General features: G+C 36.1%; 1 protein-coding gene across 2 annotated transcripts in view; it reads left to right on the forward strand.

The window, feature by feature from the left end:
• Positions 1-19679, forward strand: part of LOC123530478 (ubiquitin carboxyl-terminal hydrolase BAP1-like) — a 46376-nt gene extending 26697 nt beyond the window's left edge. The window contains exons 9-14 of one of the 2 annotated variants that reach the window (XM_053521315.1): positions 1403-1526; positions 3577-3597; positions 9031-9676; positions 12738-12826; positions 13733-13825; positions 15187-19679. In XM_053521315.1, the coding sequence (XP_053377290.1) occupies positions 1403-1526; positions 3577-3597; positions 9031-9676; positions 12738-12826; positions 13733-13825; positions 15187-15390 (1177 nt within the window). In that variant the 3' untranslated portion in view covers positions 15391-19679. The remainder of the gene's footprint in view (positions 1-1402; positions 1527-3576; positions 3598-9030; positions 9677-12737; positions 12827-13732; positions 13826-15186) is intronic. The other variant, XM_053521316.1, reaches the window with a different exon arrangement.
• Positions 19680-25255: the final 5576 nt, after the last annotated feature.

Genomic DNA, 25255 nt, shown 5'->3' on the forward strand with positions numbered 1-25255 from the left:
TAAGCGATAAGGGCGGATCGGGGCGATATGATTGGAAAAGGGTTAAGATTGACCTGGTGACCTACTTTCACATTTCTGTAGCTACAGGTTTCAATTTTAGACCACATGCATAGGATTGTGTACCGAAACAAACTTTGACCTTGACATTGACCTAGTGACCTACTTTCACATTTTTGAAGGTACAGCCTTCAAATTTGGACCACATGCATAGATTTGTGTTCTGAAGTGAAATTTGACCTTGATTTTGACCTAGTGACCTACTTACACATTTCTCAAGCTACAGCCTTCAAATTTGGACCACTTGATAGTTTTGTGTATCGAATTAAACTTTGACCTTAAGATTGACCTAGTGACCTACTTTCAAATTTCTCAAGCTACAGCCTTCAAACTTGATGCACATGCCTAGTTTTGTGTACAAAGAACTTTGTCCTTGAAATTGATCTAGTGACCTACTTTCACAAGCTACTGCTATTGAAATTGGACGTCATGCACAATGTTGTGTACGGAAATGAAATTTGACCTTGAGCTAGTCAGTAAGTCTTGGAATTTGGAACACTCAAAAATTGCACATTGGTGGGCGCCAAGATCACTCTGTGATCTCTTGTTTACTGAACCCATTTAGAAAGTTATGAATATCTTTGTTAGGAGAAAAGCACAGTCCTTAAGAATTTTCATATGTTTTTGGAAGGTGATTTATCAAAATCACCTCTATGTAACCACGCAGAATTTAATCAGGAGTAGACTGTCTCACAACTATTTCATATCTATCCACTGTACAATGTAGTTCAATGCGGAATAATTTACCACCTCTGATGTCATTATCTTCACAGACCGGAAAATGCAGCCGTGGACTTGATCACAAACTTACAAATACTCATGCCCAGTAAAAAGTAGTTCAACATACTTAGAATATATATATACCAATGGGGCAGTAATTTACTACGAATAACTATCGGCCGCATGCCTTTACTTCACACCTTTTTACTTTACAGGGGTTTGAATGCATAACTGTATATATCATCAAAGCGCAGTATCATATTGATAATATGGTTAGCTGAATCAAATCCTATATGTATTTGGTTTCTAACTATCAAAGCGCTTTTAACGCTTGTGTCATTTTTGGAATGGATTCTTTTCATACACATACTAACATAAATCACCTTCCATCAGTACTGGACTATCAGTACTTTGATTCAACATGCAATTGGGTCAAAACCTTACTCAGGGATTTTCCAATAAAATCAATCTTTGGCCAGTAAAATCTTGATTCAGAGGGAATATCCATTTAAGATTTCTGAAAATATCTTTAGAGGAGTGTTAGTTTGGAGGGGTTCTATTGTACACAAAAACAGTTACGCCAGTAGATATCATGATGCACGTGAAATGTTGATATAAATTACAGAGAGCCATATCATGATATAAGATTTAACTTGATGGCAGTGGTTCCAGACAAAGTGAGCTTGTACGAACACAAGCTGAGTACGCTGAAGACGAACAGACAGATAGTTCTTGAAGCACTGCAGCAGGTAATGTTTTACTGCTGTATAAGATTTCATACAGGTACAGCAAGCTAGAGTAGATTTCTTAAAGATCATTTCAATCTAAACATCTTTTATCAGACGATTATTCGAAATGTATTTTTTTCATGTAAATGAATATAAAATTTCTGTGAATTGACTTCTTTTTTTTTCAATTGAAGGTTTAAAAAAATCATGATATGTATGTCGAACTTCCTTAGCAGCAACATGCATTTTAAATATACCCCAAAACGCTGTTGCGATAAGGCTAAATAATACTAGCAGAAAAGAAAAGCATAAAGTTAATAGTTTGATAATAAATTTCAAAACTAATCTTGCCTAGAAAATTGAAAAGAAAGTTGTTTTTTTAGCTCATCTGAGCACAAAGTGCTCAAAGGTGAGCTTTTGTGATCGCCCTATGTCCGTCGTCCGTCCATCGTCAACAATTTGACTGTTAACACTCTAGAGGTCACAATTTTGGCCCAATCTTAATGAAACTTGGTGAGAATGTTATCCTCAATAAAATCTTGGACGAGTTCGATATTGGGTCATCTGGGGTCAGAAACTAGGTCACCAGGTCAAATCAAAGGAAAAGTTTGTTAACACTCTAGAGGTCACAATTTTGGCCCAATCTTAATGAACCTTGGTCAGAATGTTATCCTCAATAAAATCTTGGCCGGGTTCGATATTGGGTTATCTGGGGTCAAAAACTAGGTCACCAGGTCAAATCAAAGGAAAAGCTTGTTAACACTCTAGACGTTACAATTTTGGCCTAATCTTAATGAAACTTGGTCAGAATGTTACACTCAATAAAATCTTCAACGAGTTTGATATTGGGTGATCTGGGGTCAAAAACTAGGTCACCAGGTCAGATCAAAGGAAAAGCTTCTTAACACTGTAGAGGCCACATTTATGACTGTATCTTCATGAAACTTGGTCAGCATGTTAATCTTGATGATCTCAAGGTCCAGTTTGAATCTGGACCATGTAGGATCAAAAACTAGGTCACCAGGTCAAATCAAAGGAAAAGCTAGTTAACACTGTAGAGGCCACATTTATGACCATATCTTAATAAAACTTGGTCAGAATGTTAATCTTGATGATCTATAGGTCACAATCAAATCTGGGTCAGTTGGGGTCAAAAACTAGGTCAAATCAAAGGAAAAGCTTGTTAACACTCTAGAGGCCACATTTATGACTATATCTTCATGAATCTTAGACAGAATGTTAATCTTGTTGATCTTTAGGTCAAGTTCGAATCTGGGTCATGTGGGGTCAAAAACTAGGTCACCGGGTCAAATCAAAGGAAAAGCTAGTTAACACTTCAGAGGCCACATTTATGTCCATATCTTAATGAAACTTGGTCAGAATGTTAATCTTGTTGATCTTTAGGTGAGTAGGTCAGGTGAGCGATACAGGGCCTTCATGGTCCTCTTGTTTAATAAACAATAGAACTTTTTTTGATAGCTTTAGGGTTTAACCCTTACCATGCTGGACATGATTGGTTCTGCCCTTGTGACCAGTGTAGATCATGATCAGCCTGCACATCTGTGCAGTCTGATCATGATCTGCACTGTTCGCTATTCAGCCAGTACCTTTTTGGTAAGCACCCCTTTTAACAGTTAATGGTACTGTCTAAATTGGAAGATGGACAAGTTCATTATAGAAATTTAGCAGGGTAAGGGTTAATAGATAGAATTTATATTGTTGTATCCTTTATTCTTTTGAATAGATAATTAATCTTTACCCTGCTGGCGGCATGTGATTCTGCCTTTGCGATCAGGGAAGACCAAGATCAGCCTGCCCGTATGTGGCAGGCTTGCAGGCTGATCTTGGTTTGATTGTTCGCTATTCAGTCAGTAAATTTAAAGTGAACACCCCATCAAATAATAAATGGTACTGCCCAAATTGAATAATAGACCAGTCCATTCTAGAAATTTAGCAGGGTAAAGGTTAATTACAAGATACAACATAGTAATTCAATTTGCCCACTCTTCAGTGTGCATTTCGTAACGAAGAAACAAATCAATTTTGTAATATTTCTCTTTTTCGCTTAAAGCTTTTAGGAAATCCGCCCAAGGTATAGACAAATATTTTATATTTCTGTTGTTTTGTTCATAAGTTGTGAACCCCTAGAAGTATATACATTGTTTTTATTCTTTACGCCACAGTATATAAACTCTGCTATTTCAGTTTGGTTTCACATCATCATCACATATATACATGTGTTTGCTTTCACTGCCTCAGTTTTGGTATATAATTAAACTTAAAGCCAGACTTGCTCTGAATATGTTCTTTTTTACCATAAAAAGTACAAAGACAGTATTTGTAAAACTGATGATTAAAGTTTGATTTCTATAGGTCAGTTTTTGGTATTTATCCATGTATGGTGAAGGATTAATTTTTTTTTTATTTTCTTGAGTTATCCAAGAATTTTATTTTCTGATCTAGGCTAGTTAAAAAAGTTCCTAGATTATCCACACATTGTCTCAGGTTTTATTTCAGCATGATGCTACAGTTTCTCTGTTGAGGTTTTATCTGACTACAATATTTTTTTTTTAAACATTTCAAGAAGAAAACAGAATGTTGTAAAGTCTAGGAATTATTTTGAACTGCCCTATGCAGTACAGTGACAGAAGTGATATAGTTGAGATGTCAATTAAACATCACATCAGATGTTTAGATCTGCAATTAAACATTACTTTAATGTTTAGATCTGCAATTAAACATTACTTTAATGTTAAGATCTGCAATTAAACATTACTTTAATGTTTAGATCTGCAATTAAACATTACTTTAATGTTTAGATCTGCAATTAAACATTACTTTAATGTTTAGATCTGCAATTAAACATTACTTTAATGTTAAGATCTGCAATTAAACATTACTTTAATGTTTAGATCTGCAATTAAACATTACTTTAATGTTAAGATCTGCAATTAAACATTACTTTAATGTTTAGATCTGCAATAAGACATCACTTTTAATGTTTAGATCTGCAATTAGTTGTCACTTGATTAAATAGATGTGCAATTACACATCTCTTTCGTATATAAATCTGCATTTACACATCCCTTTATTGTCTAAATCTGCAGTTATGTTAAGGTCTGCAATTTAACATCATTTTCAATTTAATATCACTATTGTTATATGCCCAAAAGGACATATTAAGTTATGACACCGGTGTCCGTCTGTCCGCCAGACCATCCTTTTGTGTCTGCTCTGTAACTCTTGAACCCCTTGAAGGATTTTGAAGAAACTTGGCACAAATGTTCACCACATTGAGACAGCATGCATGTTTCAGATGGCTTGCTTCAAGGTCAAGGTCACTCTTAGGGGTCAAAGGTCATGACTTTGTTTTGTGTCTGCTCTATAACTCTTGAACTGCTTGAAGGATTTTAAAAAAACTTGGCACAATGTTCATCACATCGAGACATCGTGCAGAGCGCACGTTTCAGATGGCTTGCTTCAAGGTCAAGGTCACACTTAGTTGTCAAAGGTCATATGACTCTTGAACTGCTTGAAGGAGTTTAAAGAAACTTGGCACAATGTTCACCACATCGAGATGACATGCAGAGCACATGTTTTGGATGGCAGGCTTCAAGGTCAAGGTCACACTTAGGGGTCAAGGGTCATGCCTTTGGGAGTATATTGCTCTGCATTGCGGTGCTCTTGTTTAGATCAGCAATTCATCATTACCTTATTGTTTCATTCTGCAATTAAACTTCACCATTAATGTTAAGATATGCAGCTGGACATCATTTTCATGCCCCCCTTCGAAGAAGGTGCGATATATTGTTTTGCAGATGTTTGTCGGTCGGTATGTCGGTCGGTCCGTAGATCAATTGGTTTCCAGATGATATCTCAAGAACGCTTGGGACCAGGAGCATGAAAGTTGATAGGGAGGTTGGTCATGACCAGTAGATGACCCCTATTCATTTTGGGGTTAGTTGCTCAAAGGTCAAGGTCACAGTGACCTGGAACAGTTAAACCGTTTCCGGATGATAACTCAAGAATGCTTGGGCCTACAATCATGAAAGTTGATAGGGATGTTGATCATGACCAGCAGATGATCACTATTGATTTTGAGGTCAGTTGCTCAGAGGTCAAGGTCACAGTGACCTGGAACAGTTAATTGGTTTCCGGATGATAAATTAAGAACGCTTGGGCCTAGGATCATGAAAGTTGATAGAGAGGTTGCCCTGACCAGCAGATGACCCCTATTGATTTTGAGGTCAGTAGGTCAAAGATCAAGGTCACAGTGACCCAGAACAGTTAAATGGTTTCCAGATGATAACTCAAGTACACTTGGACCTAGGATCATGAAAGTTGAAAGGTAGGTTGGCCATGACCAGCAGATGACCCCTATTGACACAGTGAGTGACCTGTAACAATTAAACAGTTTCCGGACTATAACTTGAGAATACTTGGGCCTATGATCATGAAACTTAAAAGGGATGTTGTTGATCTTGGCCAGCAGATGACCCCTATTGATTTTGAGGCCAAAGGTCAATGTCACAGTGACCAAGTAATTTCTGTTTCTTGTGCAATTACAGAATGCATCAAGGGGTGCATTTTATGTTCTCTCTTGTATAATATATAGTTCTGCCATTAGACACCACTTTAACGTTTAGATCTGCTAATAGACATCACTTTATAGTTTTGATATGCAATTGGACATCACTTGAATGTTGACATCTACAGTTAAACATAATTTTAATGTTAAGATTTGCAATTGGACATCACTTTAAATGAATGAAGAAAACGTGTTGTGAAATAACATACATTCTTGCATAAAAACTACTTTTTTCACTGGATCCGCCCATGTATTAACGGGTGAAAAATCGTGTGCAAACAAGGCAATTCACGTGCTGTTAATACCCGATTTTTATTTTTGAAATGCTTTGCCAGGGATATATGTATGTATTTTTACGCACACTGATATTTGGCATCTGCGTCTTGTTTCTTCCTTAACAACCTCATCTTGTAGCATTATAAATACAATGTAATCCACAGTATATTTAGCTGTATCTGTTTCCAACCCCAAACGTCCTGCCCTCATCAATGTACGCCCTAGCTTCTCTTAGAGTTCACTCCCTTTACAAAGCGTCTGTTCAGTGTTTGTAAATAACTGTGAATAAATAAGTATCGCGTGTAACTTGTGCTATTGTTCGTTTTTAGGTATTATATTTATGATTTTGGTAAGTATCTGTCGGTATGTTTTTATCTAATTTCTCGAAGAATTTATGTAAACAGCTTGGAAACTTGACACTACGTTCGTACTTATCCGTACTCCAACTGCGTGTCCGTACTCAATATAACTCGAATGCAAAGTTATTATTCTTGAAATTGTGATCGAGTCCACCAAATTATGAAATGATATGAACAATTATTGGTAATTTTATGTTTGTAATAATGAGAGATAAAAAATCGCTTAAAAACCTTCAGGAGGTGCTTTTGATAGCGTTGTTTATTTCCGGGCCCTGGATACGGATATTTAAAACATGTTTACCGTTTCCAAGAACAACTGGAATGGTAAATAAAAAATGTACCGGAATCGTCAAGTCATCACGTATGAAAACAATACATAAATCGCCGTGAAATATATTTTTATGCAAGAATAGCGACAATACACGTTTGTTATGTGTATTAACATCTGCAGAAGCCCTTGGGATATGTTTGTGACCTCGACCTTCGGTCTCGGTCACAAACAATCCCGCGGGCTACTGCAGACGTTAATACACAAAAAAACGTGTATTATCCCTACATTAAATTCATTCTAGGGAATATAGATAATATTTGACAGAATTTAGTTATGCCCCCACACATTTATGTGGGGGGCATATAGCATTGCTGCTGTCCGTATGTACATACGTCCATACATCCTTACCGAAATCTTGTGTGTCCAACTCCTGTCATGCTTTTAGACTGATTTGCTTCAAACTTTCACAGTTGAACAAGCTTGATGTACAGATGACCTTAAAGGAAGGACTTTTTTTGTGATTATTTTTACTGCAGTTGTGGCCCTTTGACAGTTTTGCTCTATAGAATATAGAGAAAAGTCTTGTGTCCAACTCCTCAAATACTATTGAAAGGATAATATGCTTGAAAGTTTCACAGATGAAGGACCTTCATGTGAAGATGACCATAAATAATTTACTTTTTCTGTGGCTATTTTTTCCAAGAATTATGGCCCTTTCTTAACTTCACAAAATAGGCCATAGTGAAGAAATTTGGTGTGTTCAACTCCTCATACACTTTTTGAAGGAGTGGATTTAAAGTTGCTGAGATGCACAACCTACTTTGAATACAATAGTTTTCAAACTTTAAGTCGAAAATCATTCATGTGAGGATGGTCTTTACTAAACACTTTGCCATTTAGAGGATGGACAATGGACAAAATTCTAGTTTGTTTTTTTATTGGTAAATGAATGTCAAAATTGCCCTCACCTTGTTTCATGTTTTATCTGAGGCTTCTGTTTCATTTTAACCCCAGTTACATTAAATTTGTCTGTCTTTTGTATGTCATCAGAGTCTTTGTGATTGGTGTTACATGATATTTTTGTTGTGGAATCATTATTAATACAATTTAAAACTTTTTACATGAAAAACAGTTGACTAGGAGGTGTTGTTGAATATCTAGAAATTAAAATAATTACTTACATTCCTGCAACATATCTCTACACTCATAAAACAGGACCAACAAAATAAACATAACAGCCTTTCCATTTATCTGACCATAAAATATTTTTGATGCAAATATTGAATGTAACAGTCTGTCCAGTTATCTGAACATTAAACAGTTTTGATTGAGTGTAACAGTTTTTCCATTTATCTGAACATTAAACAGATTTCAGAAAAATGTTGAGTGTAACAGTCTTTCCATTTATCTGAACATTAAGCAGTTTTGAGGAAAATATTGAGTGTAACAGTCTTTCCATTTATCTGAACATTAAACAATTTTAAGGAAAACATTGAGTGTAACAGTCTTTCCATCTATCTGAACATTAAACAGTTTTGAGGAAAATGTTAAGTGTAACAGTCTTTCTTATTATAAATTTTGTCTGAACATTAAACAGTTTTGAGGAAAATATTGAGTGTAACAGTCTTTCCATTTATCTGAACATTAAACTGTTTTAAGGAAACTATTCAGAGTAACAGTCTGTCCATTTATCTGAACAGCAAACAATTTTGAGGAAAATATTGAGTGTAACAGTCTTTCCATTTATCTGAAAATTAAACAGTTTTGAGGAAAACATTGAGCATAATAGTCTTTCCATTTCTCTGAACATTAAACAGTTTTGAGGAAACTGTTTAGAGTAACAGCCTTTCCATTTATCTGAACATCAAACAATTTGAGGAAAATATTTAGTGTAATAGTCTTTCCATTTATCTGAACATTAAACAGTTTTGAGGAAAATGTTCAATGTAACAGCCTATCCAGTTGTCTAAACATTCTGGAGTAAAATATAAGAGTGTAACAGTACATCCATTTGACTAAATTGTTTTGCAGATGGTTAAAGTGACCAATCCTAATATAACTACAGCTGAGAAGGAGAAATGTCTAGCAGTTGTGAAGAAACATGGACCTGTAACATCAAACATAACTGTTCCCATGGAGACCAATGAATCAGAAAATATCAAAAGTGAATATGCTTCAGAAACAAACAAAGAGATTATTCCTACTGTGAAATCTGAAGTAATTGACCTGACTGATGATGAGCCTGATGTAAAAGTAGAGGCTGCAACAAGAGAAGCAAGTACTGAGGTCAAACCTGATACAGTAAAAGATTTAAATAAAGTTAAAATTGAACCTGATATTAAAATGGAAATAATTTCAGCAAATGATGTAGTGAACAAGAATTCAAATAGTTGTATAAGTACAGGACAAGCTTCAGTTAATGAAGGAATCGAAGTTCAGATCTCTGTAGCATCGGAATCAGATGGCGTGTCTACAATAATACCAACAACAGCCTCTACGACAGATGTTACTAAACCTCTCACTATAGAAACAAAATTTGCATCATCGCCTGGTCCTAGCAGTGAAAGCACAGATACGGCATCAGAGGTGGGCAGTTGCTTCAGTTCACCTAGTAGCAGCACAATGAGCACCTCGGCACAGAACAGCCCCAATGTTGTAGGTTGGGAGAAAAATGCCGGTAAGTGCACATGCATCCATTTTGCAAATAACTATCTTAATTATTTTAACCCACTTTCAGTTGCAATACAATGTATTTCAGAATTTTCCAAAAAAATAGATCTGGGAGAACCTTAAGTTTATGAAATCATATGTGAATCTGTTTAACTGAACTCTTTATTATTAGCTAATCTGAACTGAAGGTTCAGGGTGAGCTGTTAGTAGAGGTGGATGGTCCAGTGTACATTATCCGTCATCCACAATTTACATGAATGTCTTTTCTGAAACTACTCTTCAGAATTACATCAAAACTTGGTCTGTGGTATCATTGTAATGTCCTTTCATATACTTGTTCAGATGGGGGTTCTTGGCTCCATTTAGGGGTTGCTAGAACTAAAAACAGAAAAAACATTTAAATGACTTCTTCTGATGAACAGCCTGATGGATCTTCATCAAACTTGGTCTGTAGAATTACTGTAAGGTCATCAAGCAATGCTTAGCCCCATTAAGGGGCTGCTAGAACTAAAGAATAGAAAAAAAACTTTGAATGGCTTCTCACGAACTGCTCTATTGATCCTCATCAGTCTTGGTCAGTTGTATCACTATAAGTCCTCTCCCAATTACGTTCAAATGGGGACACTTAGTTCCTTTTAGGGGGACAATAGATCTAAAGATAGAAAAAACATTCATGAATTGCTTGACTTGGTATGTAGCATGATTTTAGGTTTTCTCCCAAATTGTTTAAGTTGGCATGCTTAGCCAAATTTAAGGGCAACTTGTACTAAAATAAATAAAACCTTTAACAACTTCTTATGAACTGCTTGATGAAGCTTCGTAAAACTTGGTCTGTTGCATCATTGTATGGTCTTCTCTTACATGTTTTCACATGATATCACTTGATCCCTTTAACCCTTAACCTGCTAAATTTCTAAAATGGACTGGTCCATCATTCAATTTGGGTAATACCATTTTTTATTCAAAGGGGTGTTCACTGAAAATTTACTGACTGAATAGCGAACAGTGCAGACCATGATCAGACTGCACGGATGTGCAGGCTGATCTTGGTCTGCACTGGTCGCAAAGGCAGAATCACTTGCCGCCAGCAGGCTAAAGGTTAAGGGGGCTCTAGAGCTGAAAATAGAAACGGCTTTTAATGACTTCTTATGATCAGCTTGATGGATCTTTATGAAACATAGTCTGTAGCATCATTTAAAGGTCCTCGCCCAAAGTTGTTCAAATGGGGCACTTTAAGGTTTGAAGCTTCACACACTTGTTCACTGTGATGATCTGAAATGCATTGCTCAAGTTCCATAACTCTATTTTGCTTGCGTTGCAAAAAAGTTTACCCCATTTTTGATGTTGTAAGCTGGTATTTCTGTTACCACTGGTGGGAATGGATTTAAAATTCACACACTTGTTCAGTTTGATGATTAGCTCAACTATTCAAAAAATAGGTAGAGTATTAGACTCACCCATGCATCGGCGTCCACGTCAGCATCCCGATTTAGTTAAGTTTTTGTATGTAAGCTGGTATCTCAGTAACCACTTATGGGAATGGATTGAAACTTCACACATTTATTCACTGTGATAAACTGACTTACAATGCACAGGTTCCATAACTCTAGTTTGCTTTTTTACAAAATTATGCCTCTTTTCCAACTTAGAAATTTTTGGTTAAGGTTTTGTATGTAAGCTGGTATCACAGTACCCACTAATGGGTCATTAACCAGGTTTTCAACGAAAACCTGAGTTATTAGATTGGGGTAGATGTCGGTCGGGCGGGCGGGCGGCGGCGGCGGCGTCAAACTGGTGTTTCCGGTCAATAACTTTTGTTTCGGTAAAGATATTTGAATTAAACTTGGTATATATGTAGCTTATATCAAGACAAAGGCTGGGATTGATTTTGGGGTTTCTGGGGTCAAGGTCAAGGTCACTGTTACTTAAAATAGAAAAAGGGTTTCCGGTCAATAACTTTTGTTTCGGTAAAGATATTTGAATAAAACTTGGTATATATGTAGCTTATATCAAGACAAAGGCTGGGATTGATTTTGGGGTTTCTGGGGTCAAGGTCAAGGTCACTGTTACTTAAAATAGAAAAAGGGTTTCCGGTCAATAACTTAAGTTAGGAATGAGCTATCATGATGAAACTTGGTGTATAGAAAACTTATATAAAGTTGTAGCTTGGGATTGATTTTGGGGTTTCTGGGATCAAGGTCAAGGTCATTGTTACTAAAAATAGGGTTAGGTTAGGGTTAGGTTTAGCATATCTTCTACATGCATGGAGGGATTTTGATGAAAGTTGGCACAATTGTTCACCATCATGAGACGGAGTGTCATGCGCAAGAACCAGGTCCCTAGGTCTAAGGTCAAGGTCAGACTTAGAGGTCAAAGGATACAAGAATAAAAACTTTGTCCGGAGCATATCTTCTTCATGCATACAGGGATTTTGATGTAACTTGGCACAATTATACACCATCATGAGACGAAGTGTCTTGCGCAGTTCCCTTCTTTAGAATTACTTCCCTTTGTTGTTAATATAAATAGCTTATATTGTAACTTTTTCATTACTAGACGTAGGGAAAAATCGAGACCACTTTTCTGTAGTACAACATGCATGTTACATCCAATTTTGAGGTGTATTTTGACCAATCTCTACCTGGTAAGGATTTCTGTGTGGACTTACAATTTGTTTTTTTTTTTTTTTTTTTTTTTTTTTTAAGATTAACTTCCCTTAGTTGTTACTATAAATAACTTATATTGTAACTTTTTTATAATTGACCGTAGGGAAAAACCAAGACCACTTTTCTGTGGTACAACATAGTTGTTACTTTCTAATTTTAGGTGTATTTTAAGGTATCTCTACCTGGTAAGGAGTTTTTTTGTGGACTTAGAAAAACAAAAGAATTACAATGATTACTAAACAACCACAAAATTAAAATTACATCTGCAAATACAGGTGCTAGAGTAAAGAAATTTGCTGTGACGGGCGTATATTGTGACATTCTGGCACTCTTGTTTATTCTTATGAAAAGTGTTGAAAACCTGGTTTCGTGGCATTGATGCGTTTCTTGTTATCTTTACAGAAGGAAGTTCAGCAGCTAAAGAAGGCGAGAGTTCATCACCGTCTAAATCAAAAACTAAATTCAACAGCCAACAAGGATTTAGACCAAAGGTATAGAAGAGTATTTCCAATGTTTCTTCTTTTGTACATTTTAGAGATTTTATTAAATACAAATACATCCTACATTCTTTCATAGAGATTATTTAGGTACCACTTTATTCTTTTGTCTGCCCATCATAAAATTCTTGTCTGGGTTAGTCCTAACTTTTCAGTAGCTTCAAAAGAGAATTTGTGTAGTCCATACTTTTTCCATGCATGGTTTAGAAGCTTTAGTCTTATTGGTTTAATAAAATTCTGTTTATAATGCTCTGTAGGAATAAAGAATTTGTCACAGCTGATGTAAACTGACAGAAATGCATCACAGTTAACTGAATATGCATATTTTGCCAGGACGTACAATAACTCTGCCAAGTTAATGAGATATGGTCCTTTATCAAATTGAAGCCATCCCACTTAGCTCAGTAGGGGGAGCGTTGGTCTGTGGATCATGGGGCCGCGAGTTCGATCCCTGGGCAGGGCGTATCGTCGCCTCAACGCGAAACTAGTCTATGTGTATATAGAAATAGAAGCAGATAGACTAGTTTCGCGTTGAGGCCACGGTATGTTCTCTGTGGTGATTTGATAAAAGACATTGTGTCTGAAATCATTCATCCTCCACCTCTTATAATTTATGTGGGGAAGTTGGCAGTTACTTGCAGGTTTGTACTGGTACAGAATCCAGAAAAACAGGTTAGGTTAAGGCCTTCTTCTAACATTGTAAAGCTGGAAAGTTGCTACATGACCTAAATTGTGTCAGTGTGACTGAAACCCGGATCAAACAAGCCATTGACCAATAATAAAGAGACATTCTTTCATACTTGTGAATTCTTATGATTTGGGTGGGAGTCTCCTGATTTGAAAAACTAGCTGGAATCTTCTGTTTGTTCCACTGATGGAAGGTAACTGTTTCTCTTGCAGGATCTGATAGCGTTACTGAAAAATGTAGAGAATGAGATAAAACTGTGTGAGATAAAACTACAGGATGAGCAAGAGAAAATCAAGAAATACAAGGTAATTACTCTTGAATTGTTTCACCTATACATCAACCTTCTCCATTAACCTTTAGCCTGCTGGCGGTAAGTGATTTTGCCTTAAAATTTGCAGCCGATCATCATGCACATCCATGCAGGCTGATCATGGTCTGCACTGATTGCTATTCAGTCAGTAAATTTTTAGTAAACACCCCTTTGAATAAGAAGTGGTACTACCCAAACTGAATGATGGACCAGTCCATTTTAGAAATTTAGCAGGGTAAAGGTTAAGTCAAGGCACTGAATATCTAAGGTGGCAGGCTAGATTTCCCAAGGGTCTTGATGTTTTTGCAAAAAGTCTATCTAAATTTGATAAAAAGATAAACACCATTTCCTGAGGACTGGAAAAAAAAATTCTGAATTTATTCTTTGTAGTCTTGTGAAATGGGCAATGGTATACAAAGTTAGATATGCTGAAATTGCAGTTATATTTTACAGGTATCCCTGTCACAAATTTTGATGTATAGCCCATTCAAAATCTACTAAAGAATAATACCCTCATTTCCACATGCATTAACTTAATATCACAGTTTTCTAAAACAGTTCCCTTGGCCAGATATTATCATAATCATTTGAAAAATTAACATGTGTTAAGGTAATTGGTCATCAGTTAATAGATTTCTGACTGTCCAGTGATGACACACCCTTGTCATAGATTGTCAAATAGTAATGAACTTGCTATGTTTTCTGCCAATTATTTCCAATATTTGTAATTTATCAGTCAGATTTTTTTCCAGTTCTTGATAGTACAGAATTTAGTTAAACTTAAATTATGCCCAAAAAAAATGACCTATCTGGTTAAACCTTACAAAAACCCTAGATGTTACAATAATGCAGCCGTTAGGTATATTCGATAGATAATTAGTAATTGTTCAGATGTGAATTGTGAACTGATGAATGAGTAGGTATAGGATTTCAGTACTTTAAATTGTTGGTGTAATTCAAAATCACTGTCATGTCTATTTTTTAAGCAATATGGAAATGAAATTTTGGCAAAATTTTGTTCATATTGAAAAGCTCTGTTTGCACAGAATATTTACATCTTTATAGAACTGATTAATATAACAAAAAAATGAGATTCCAGAAAGCCATTAACATTTCAAAACTTTAACTCATTTTCCTGAAAGTACCAAAACTGAAATTACGGAATTACGGCATAATGGAATTAAGTTGATGAATTACTAGATGTTTTAAATTTTACTTTTCTGATAGAGTACTTTCATGGGAAAAAATAAGTATTGTAGCAAGTAAGTGGAGTTGTTGCTTAAGTATAGAGAACAGGACTAGTAAACAGTGCTTGTTATTAGGAATACAATATCATGAAAAATAGTTTTGTTTCAGATTGACAATTGTCGTCGTACCCACAACTATGACCAGTTCCTGTGCACGTTCCTGTCAATGTTAGCAGAGCAAGGTCATCTCGCAGAACTTGTACAGCAACATAGCTTTATAAAGAAACGCGTACCGGGACATATAGGTAGCAAACTGTCGAAGCTGTCTCAGGCGGCAAAGAAGAAACAAACAAAAGCTAAGCGAAGAAGATAGTGAAGGCTTGGTTTCAGTGTCACAATAAAGTGCAATAACTGATTATATCAGTATACTTCCTGCAGCATTTTGAAAATTGTTGTTTTTTAGTGTTTTCCTAAAGGAGTCATATCACTTGTCCGTCAGTTTGAAAATGTTGATGCAATAAATTTTTACTTGATAACTCAACGAAAATGCTTTGATTTAGATATTTCGAGATTTTTTTAGAGTTTATCAGAACCTCTGCTGAAACTTTCACTCTGTTTAATACGCAAGGGCTTGTAACAAGAGCATAAACGTGTACATGGGCTTCAAGGTCCTTACTATATACTAGTCTATTGAGTGATATGAAGTAACTTAAATTTGATTGTTTCTGCCACTGTATACAAAAATAGTACCGGTATTAGCCATTTTGCATAAATAAAAATGTATGATCATCATTAAATGCCATAACAGAATCTCACAGAATACTATCTGAGTCTTTGTATGCTGTGATTGACAGCTGACTTCCAAAATGATGAGAGTTCAGAAAGTTCAAATATTTGATCGGTCATTTAAAATTAAGTGTGTTAAAGTTACTTTTTACTTAAAAATTGCTGTCATCATACTAAGTGAGATGTAGAGCCAATTTTGTTACCAGTTCAGCCTTACTTAATATTTTAGAATTGTTAAATTTTATTTTGAATTGTTGTAAATTTCTATGCAAACTGTTTACTGTGTACTTCTTTGAAACAGAAAATATGTCTTGTTGCACCAGATAAACAGGTTTCAAAGTCACTTCAGCTGCAGCATTTTAAGAAAATTAGGCCATTTTCTGGATCCAGTTCATCGCCGTATTTCCACAATGCCGTAACTTATAGTTCTTTATAGTTTTGGGAAACGACATTTAAAGAGTTTGGGTGTCAATGACTTTACACTACTCACAGCCTTGTTGAACTAAAATTTAGCCTGTTTATGTTAGTTTGACAAGGCCACAAATTCACCATTATACAAAGGTTATAGAGATATACCAAATGACAGAAAAATCTGAATTTTGCCAAAAATGGACTTACAGCACTCTGGAATTTAGGCGACCAGTTGTTCAAAATTTAAACAGCTGATTAAGCAAGCAGTTGACCAACTTTTAGGGTTATATTTCAACATTTTAGAAGACTTAATAAAACAAATGTAAGAGTTAAGGATTTTGAACACTTAAAAGTCTTTACAATTAAATTAAAAAACCATACCAGTGTTCCCCACTTGAATCAAAATTTAACCTGCATTTAGTTTAAGAGCCTGTTAATGTTTTGAACAACTTGGCTCTGGTCTTAAGTTTTGTTCAAAGTTTTGTTACAGGCTGATTTTCTGCAGCTAACTGAGGGGATAGAATTTGAAACTTTTTAAGTATTTATTTAGGGACCTCACGTTCTTAATAACTTTTCAAAAGTACACCCGTTGGACTCTTAGAATTTTTTTACTGTAAATTTAGGGACTAGCTGTATCAGCAGCAGCAGGTACGTACATCTTGTTAATTGTTATTGTCGAGCCTGCTTGCGGTGAGCTCAATATAGTCGTCACTTTTGGCGGGTCAGTGTATGTGCGTGGTCCGTGTGTCCATTTGATTTTGTCCGGACCATAACTTTGACTTTCATGAACCAATCTTGTTTATATTTGGCATGAATGTTTACCTCAAGGAGAAGGCATGTTATGTGCAAACCCCATTTTCCTATCTCAAAGGTCAAGGTCACAGTTGGAGGTCAAAGGTCAAATTGAAGTTTGTCAGGACCATAACTTTGACATACATGGACCAAATTTGTTTATATTTGGCATGAATGTTTACCTCAATGAGAAGGAGTGTCATGTGCAAACCCCATGTTCCTATCTCAAAGGTCATAGGTCAAAGGTCAAATTAAAGCTTGCCCAAAGCATTTCTTCTTCATGCATGGTGGGATTTCGATGTAACTTGGCATGAATGTTCAACTTTATGAGTCGGAGTGTCAGGTGCAAAGTCAGGTCCCTAGGTCTAAGGTCAACGTCACACTTGGAGGCTAAAGGTCAGATACAAGAATGACATTGTCTGGAGCATGTCTTCTTCATGCATAAGGTGATTTAGATGTAGCTTTGGACATATGTTCAACACCATGAGGCAACCTTGTTTTTAGAATTACTTCCCTTTGTTGTTACTATAAATAGCTTATATTGTAACTGGCCGTCTGGTAAAATTGAGACCTTTTTTCTGTGGTACAACATGCATGTTACATCCAATTTTAGGTGTATTTTGACCTATCTCTACCTGGTAAGGAGTTTTTTATGGACTTGTATAGATTTTTTTTTGTAATTGGTCAAAAAATTCCATATGCAAAAACCGGTGCTAATGTAAATCAGTTCTGAGACCGCCAAATAGTATAATAAATGTTAATTTTTTAGACAGCTGGCGGGCTCGACATTCTGCCTGTGGGCATGCAGAATGTATTTGTAGTTTATCAAATAATGTTCATTACTCTGTGTTAACTTTTAATGTACTCAGTTTGCCTTAGACCGGCCTGCTTAGCTCAGTTGGGAGAGCACAGATCGACGAATTGCAGGATCTTGAGTCCGAGCCCTGGGTGGCCCCTATGTTCTCCGTGATGATTTTGATAAATAAAAATTATGTTTGAAATCATTCATCCTCCACCTCTGGTTATACATTCGGGGAAGTTGGCAGTTAGTTGTAGAGGATAGGTTTGTACTCCTGCCCACCATTAATTTACTGAAATAGTGTTGAAAAACAGCATTAATCCCAAAACAATCAGTTTGCCTTAATAAGATTAGATTTTAAAGTACATGATTTTGATGATATTTTACACAAATAATCTCTGGGTAACCCTCTTTCAAAGTTGTTGAAATGGTTCTGGTTCATTGAACATATGCATCTTTTGGTTAAAATAGGTTTTCAGCTATCAGACTTTAAAATCTTTTTCTGTAGAGCTTTGATATTTGGTGTATGATATAAGCATTTGCATCTCTACCATACTTGTCCAAATTATTGCCCTAAGGTCAAAACGGCCACACACCTATGTGTGACATGTACTTACTATAAGCTTATATATGAGAAACTTTTCTGAATCAGTAATAGATAGAACATTGATATTTGGCATGTGATATCAGAGTTGTACTGTCTACCGTAATTGTTCAAATCATTGCCCTAGGTTCAAAAATATGCTTGACATGCATATAATATAGGCTAACATAAAAGAAACCTAAATCTGTACTTGTACCATTACATTATACAAACACACTTTAAGCCTTGTACACAGGTGAGTGCTTTAGGGTCAATGACCCTCTTGTTTTTGTACACATAGATGGATATTCAAATAACTTAGCACAAACATAGCCTGCCCGCTTAGCTCATTAGGTAAGAGCGCTGATCTACAGATGCGGGGTCGTGAGTTTGATCCTCAGGCGGGGCGTATGTTCTCCGTGACTATTTGATAAAAGACATTGTGTCTGAAATCATTAGTCCTCCACCTCTGATTCATGTGGGGAAGTTGGCAGTTACTTACGGAGAACAGGTTTGTACTGGTACAGAATCCAGGAACACTGGTTAGGTTAACTGCCCACCGTTACATGACTGAAATACTGTTGAAAAACGGCGTTAAACCCAAAACACACAAACAAACAAATCATCATATTAAATGATATTCTGATTATTTTGTTGTTATTCATTAATTTACTATATATGGTTAGTCTGATATGAAGAAAGAAGAATCACATCACTGTTTCCAAACTGACTGCTGTTCCATTACATGGATAGTATTCAAATTGTTGTTTCATTTTTGTTTTTAGTCCAGTTTTCATAATTTTATCACCAGTTTTAAACATTCAGTATTCTCTGTCTAATAAAAGAAATATTTTCAAGTGTTTTATACATTTATACATATTCCTTAGTAAGTAGATAAGTTTATATTGATGCTGAGATTGTATCCTATCACATAAATAACTGAACATAGAAATATACATGAGCCGTGTCATGAGAAAACCAACATAGTGGCTTTGCGACCAGCATGGATCCAGACCAGCCTACGCATCCGCGCAGTCTGGTCAGGATCCATGCTGTTCGCTTACAGTTTCTCCAACTCCAATAGGATTTAAAAGCGAACAGCATGGATCCTGACCAGACTGCGCTGGTCACAAAGCCACTATGTTAGTTTTCTCATGGCGCAGCTCATATAAGATTTTGTTTTGAAATACTGCCATGAATCAATGTCTCTTAATTTTATGTGCAGCTGTCAACTTTGCTGTCTTCAAGAAAGAAAGTATAATACACAGAAATAAAGGTACTTAACTAAAAATGTTGTATTTTGTTTCTTGTCTGAAAAGCAGATAAGGTCAAATGTCTTCTTTTATATGATTTATCTGCCCCAACAGTGTAGCTGCAATAGCTTCCTTATCAAGGTACTGGAATAAATTATTAAATGAATCCTTGAGGTTTCTACATCAGTTGCTGGATATAGAATAATCTAACTGTATTAGTCTGTTAAAGCACAGTGAAGCTTTCACTTTGTACAATACGTCAACGTATCACATGAGAGTTTTCGAGCCCAAATGGTGTGGAGAATTTATCTCTGCAATTTCCAAAAAGTATTATAAAGCCTAATATCCAGTCAGAAATTTGGTCCAAAAGAAGGTCACATGGCCGATGAGACCTGCGCCACTGAAGACAAAGAACTGACAAAGTAGCCCCTAGAGACGCTCTTTGAGTACTTACAAGGCCTGTTGTGGAGCAGGAGCTACCATGTTGTACTGGTAGTATCGTCTGTCTGGTCTATACATCTGTGCCATGCAGAAGTGTCCCCCAAAGATTACTACTGCAGCGCTCATTTTTGCTCATTTATTTTGTCTTATCACCATGTAGGAGCCACGAAAATACCACATAAGCTGCTGTGATTGGTGGCTAGAGCCTTTTGTTGTGTAGTTTGATGCAGAGTCATGAGCCTTTCATGACCCATCCTCGTCCAGTGACCTCTGAAGAGCCACTACATCTTGTGTCAGTCAGGATACCAACACCTGCACCCCAATATACTTAAGGTCTCCATGCCCTGTAACTTCTCCGCAATTTGCATGATCCAGAGAGAAGGAGATCTCACTTGTTTGTATGTAAGCTTATTTGTAATAGCCATATGGGCAGAAGACTGTTAATCATTTTTATTGGGACAAAAGTGTAAGACAGAAGACACTCCAATTTCAAAAGCTTCCCTGGTTCGTTAGCGTGCCACGCGTAAAGCACCCATACATAGGACTCTTATCCCAGCATAACAATAGTAATTATGTCTCCCCCAGGAGACATACTGTTTTTGCCCTGTCCGTCTGTCCGTCCGTCCGTCCTTCCGTCCGTCCATCAGTTCGTCACCTTCATTTCCGAGCAATAACTGGAGAACCATTTGACCTAGAACCTTCAAACTTCATAGGGTTGTAGGGCTGCTGGAGTAGACAACCCCTATTGTTTTTGGGGTCACTCCGTCAAAGGTCAAGGTCACAGGGGCCTGAACATTGAAAACCATTTCCAATCCATAACTAGAGAACCACTTGACCCAGAATGTTGAAACTTCATAGGATGATTGGCCATGAAGAGTAGATGACCCCTATCGATTTTGGGGTCACTCCGTCAAAGGTCAAGGTCACAGGGGCCTGAACATTGAAAACCATTTCCGATCAATAACTAGAGAACCACTTGACCCAGAATGTTGAAACTTCATAGGATGATTGATCATGAAGAGTAAATGACCCCTATTGATTTTGGGGTCACTCCATCAAAGGTCAAGGTCACAGGGGCCTGAACATGGAAAACCATTTCCGATCAATAACTAGAGAACCACTTGACCCAGAATGTTGAAACTTGATAGGATGATTGTACATGCAGAGTAGATGACCCCTACCGATTTTTGGGTCACTCCATTAAAGGTCAAGGTCACAGGGGCCTGAACATTGAAAACCATTTCCGGTCAGTAACTTGTGAACCACTTGACCCAGAATGTTGAAACTTCATAGGATGATTGGTCATGCAGAGTAGATGACCCCTAACGATTTTGGGGTCACTCTGTGAAAGGTCAAGGTCACAGGGGCCTGAACATTGAAAACCATTTCCGGTCAGTAACTTGAGAACCACTTGACCCAGAATGATGAAACTTCATAGGATGATTGGTCATGCAGGGTAGATGACCCCTAACGATTTTAGGGTCACTCTGTTAAAGGTCAAGGCCACAGGGGCTTGAACATGGAAAACCATTTCCAATCAATAACTTGAGAACCTCTCGACCCAGAATGTTGAAACTTCATAGGATGATTGTTCATGCAGAGTAAATGACCCCTATTGTTTTTGGGGTCACTCCATTAAAGGTCAAGGTCACAGAGGCCTGAACATTGATAACCAGTTCCGATCAATAACTTGAGAACCACTTGACCCAGAATGTTGAAACTTCATAGGATGATTGAACATGCAGAGTAGATGACCCCTATTGATTTTGGGGTCAGTCTATTAAAGGTCAAGGTCACAATGGCCTGTTTATGTAAAATCATTTTTTTGGAAATAACTTGAGAACCACTTGACCTACTGTCTTGAAACTTAATAGGATGATTGGACATGCAGAGTAGATGACCCCTATATATTTTGAGGTCACTTGATCAAAGGTCAAGGTCACAGGAGCCTGAACAGTGACTTGAGAACCACTAGGCCAAGAGTGTTGAAATTTAGCAGGATGACTGGACAAGCCAAGTAGATGATCCCTATTGCAGCCAATCATCAGTGTCTCTTTGACTTTCGCTCCTGACCCCTATTGACTTCTTGCCTATAGGACTTTGCATTGGGGGAGACATGCGCTTTTTTACAAAAGCATTTTCTAGTTTTTAGTTGGAGGAGTGGGGGTTCAACTCCTGACCCTTAGTTTCGAAGTCAGACTTTGTTACCACTGAACCACTACTCCGTCCGCTCTCTATTGATCTCACTGCACTCTGATTGGTGCTATTTATAGAATGTTGCCTCTGATTGGTCTAAATTTATATTAGTATTTTACAACGAGTACTTGCTTTAACAAATATAACAAATCTTATTAGCAATGATGAAATGCACTGTCTGTACTTTGAGTCGTCTTCTTGAATTTCAAAATTTCAATTCTTAGTTTAAACAATAGTTTATTTCAAACAATTGTTACAATATATGCAATTCAATTGTTAAACAGTAGAAAAGATACATGTCTGAATAAGGATATGAGCTGAAAGCAACAGCTTATTTAGGTCTTCAACAATAAAATACTGTTGCAGATAGGGTAAGACAGTGCCATACCTTGTACAACAGTGTTCTGACTTTAAACTTTCTTTCAGCATTATGACTGGTTGGACAATAGCTACACCACCTACTGTTTTTGATCACAAAAAATATCCATCTTGGCCACAGTGAAACTGTAACCCTTAAAATAAGGTGTTTTTTTTTTTTAGCCAAGTAAGTTTTAATGCTGATTGTGAAAATTCTTTCGATACTATAAACGATTTAAAAGGAAAGGCAATGTTGTTTTAATGTTAATTCCATCTGCTGGGATTTCTTTAATCATTTAAAGAAGTGGAAGAATTTTCAAAATCGACTTAAAAATGAAAAAGTTATGAGCATTTAAAAATTGATCAAAATGGCAGCCATTTTGTTTCCATGGCAACAAAAAACAAAATGGTGGATTTATTAAATTTCTAGACACATATTTGAATTGTAATTACATTGTGTACTTATTTCTGTAAAATATTTTTTTATTTTTTCCAGCTATAATGAAAGAAATTACCAATGTTTTACATCTTACACTCGAGAAACATACAAAATTATTCTATTTAAAAGGTTATTTGCTAAATAAAGAATTCAGCAGTGTGTAAATGATGTCATAAACACACACACACACAATGGCTACCTCCATGATCAGCCATTTTCTTAAATTTCAAACTGCCATTTATCTTTTTCAATAGTGGTCCGATTTTAAAAATTCTTTCAGCTTTCTTAAATGCTTGAGGATGGCTTTCATATGAAATCAACTTATTGTCAGGCTTTTCTTGTCCTTTAAAAAGACCTACTAGACAGAACTTAAATCAAAACAGCATTCAGAATTATGCCTGTGCCATTTTAAATAAGTTCTTCATGTAAGCAAGTTTCGCAAAACTACTAGGCGTAAAAAATATGCCGCTTTTTTAACTTACAAAATTTTGCTTAATTCTGTATACACTTATCTTGATTAAAATTCACCAACCAGTCTTATTCATGGCTTCTAGGGAATGGAGATCATATAGGAGTTAAGAATCAAGGAAGGATTTAACTGTCAAGAAGTTGCACTTTACTTCTGATGGAATGTAGTGGGGATATAATATCACAAAGTTTGTCCATGCAACTCCCCTAGCTGACACTACTGGATGGATTTACACCAAATTCGCAGTAATTATTGCCAAGCCTAGTTGTGCATATTGTCTGCATATTCCAGTTCAGTGATTTCTAGTGGAGTTATGGTTAATGATTTGTCAAATTGTTTGATGTTTTGGCCACGTCTCTTTAAATATTGGGCAGATTTTCACCAAACCAAGTGATCAGTGCCAAGCCTTATTATGCATATTGTTTGCATTTCAGTGGAGTTGTGGCCCTTGATTTGTCGCACTTCACCTTGTCTGAGCAACTAGTCCATCTTCACCAGGAGGATTTACACCAAACTTCATAGTTGTGCATATTGATAATGGGCATGTTCCAGATCAGTGATTTTAAGTGGAGTAATGTCCCTTGATTCATCAAATTTTATGATGTATTGACATGTGGGTCATTCTAATTTTTTTTTAGGAACTGTCCCCCAACTTTTGAAGTTTTTTTTTTTCAAATTTTGATGACAAAAATGAATATAAAGCATGTTAGTTACCTTTAGTAATACATATGTGACAGATATCAGTTGTTTATTTTAATTTTTTATTGTATTTCTAATAAAAACTTTCTTTTATCATGACCAGGGATAAGGAAAACTATGTGTACCTCAACTGGAGGTGACTTCAACAAAACAATTTAATGCATACAGGCAACAGTTATTAGCTAATTTCAATGGACTTGTTTGCTTGACACAAATTTAAGAGCTACTTGCAAGTAACATCATAAAAATAACTGGCATGAAAATTACAAAAAAATATTGACTTTCATCTGTCCCCAAATGTTCGTAACACATGTGGAATCCCTGTTATATCTGAACAGATTTAAGTATTTATTAACATTTAAAGGGGTGTAATAAAAGAATGTTGTGATGTTTTCATTTAAAGAACTTAAAATTTGTCTTTTACAAAATATAATGGAATATGTATATATTCTGATGGTCTTGAACATGTTGTATTTTTGGTGAGTTTACTTTTTGTTTGTCATTACCGTAATGCTTATTTTAGCCGAATTGCTGTATCTAGATTTAAGAGCATTAAACACCCACTTTCAGATTTTGAGTACATCGATGGTTCCACACCTTGAATATAAAATACTAATTAAAGAGAATTCCGATATTTTTTCCTTTCATAGAATTTTTTTAAATTCATATATATGATAGGTAAATGTGTGCTGAAAAAAATGGACAAATAAAAATAATAGGTCACCAGGCTTGTTTTTGTGAAAAATTGCTTTGAACACACCCACTGTTGCTGAAACTGCCAGCGATTTTTGAACATTTTCATAATTTTCTGCTTTTTTATAAATACCAACCAAAATATACATCCAGGCAGCACAATACGGTTTTTTTTTCTTATTACAAATTTTATCATATACTTACTTGATATCATAGTCATATTTGTAATACTCTATCCTTACAATGTTGGGTACAAATGAAACAAAAAATATTTACAGTTTCATATTTACTTTTGTGAAGTTTTTTCAATGAAAAATACC

This window comes from Mercenaria mercenaria, chromosome 13 (assembly GCF_021730395.1).
Source record: "Mercenaria mercenaria strain notata chromosome 13, MADL_Memer_1, whole genome shotgun sequence".
NCBI classification, from domain to species: domain Eukaryota; kingdom Metazoa; phylum Mollusca; class Bivalvia; order Venerida; family Veneridae; genus Mercenaria; species Mercenaria mercenaria.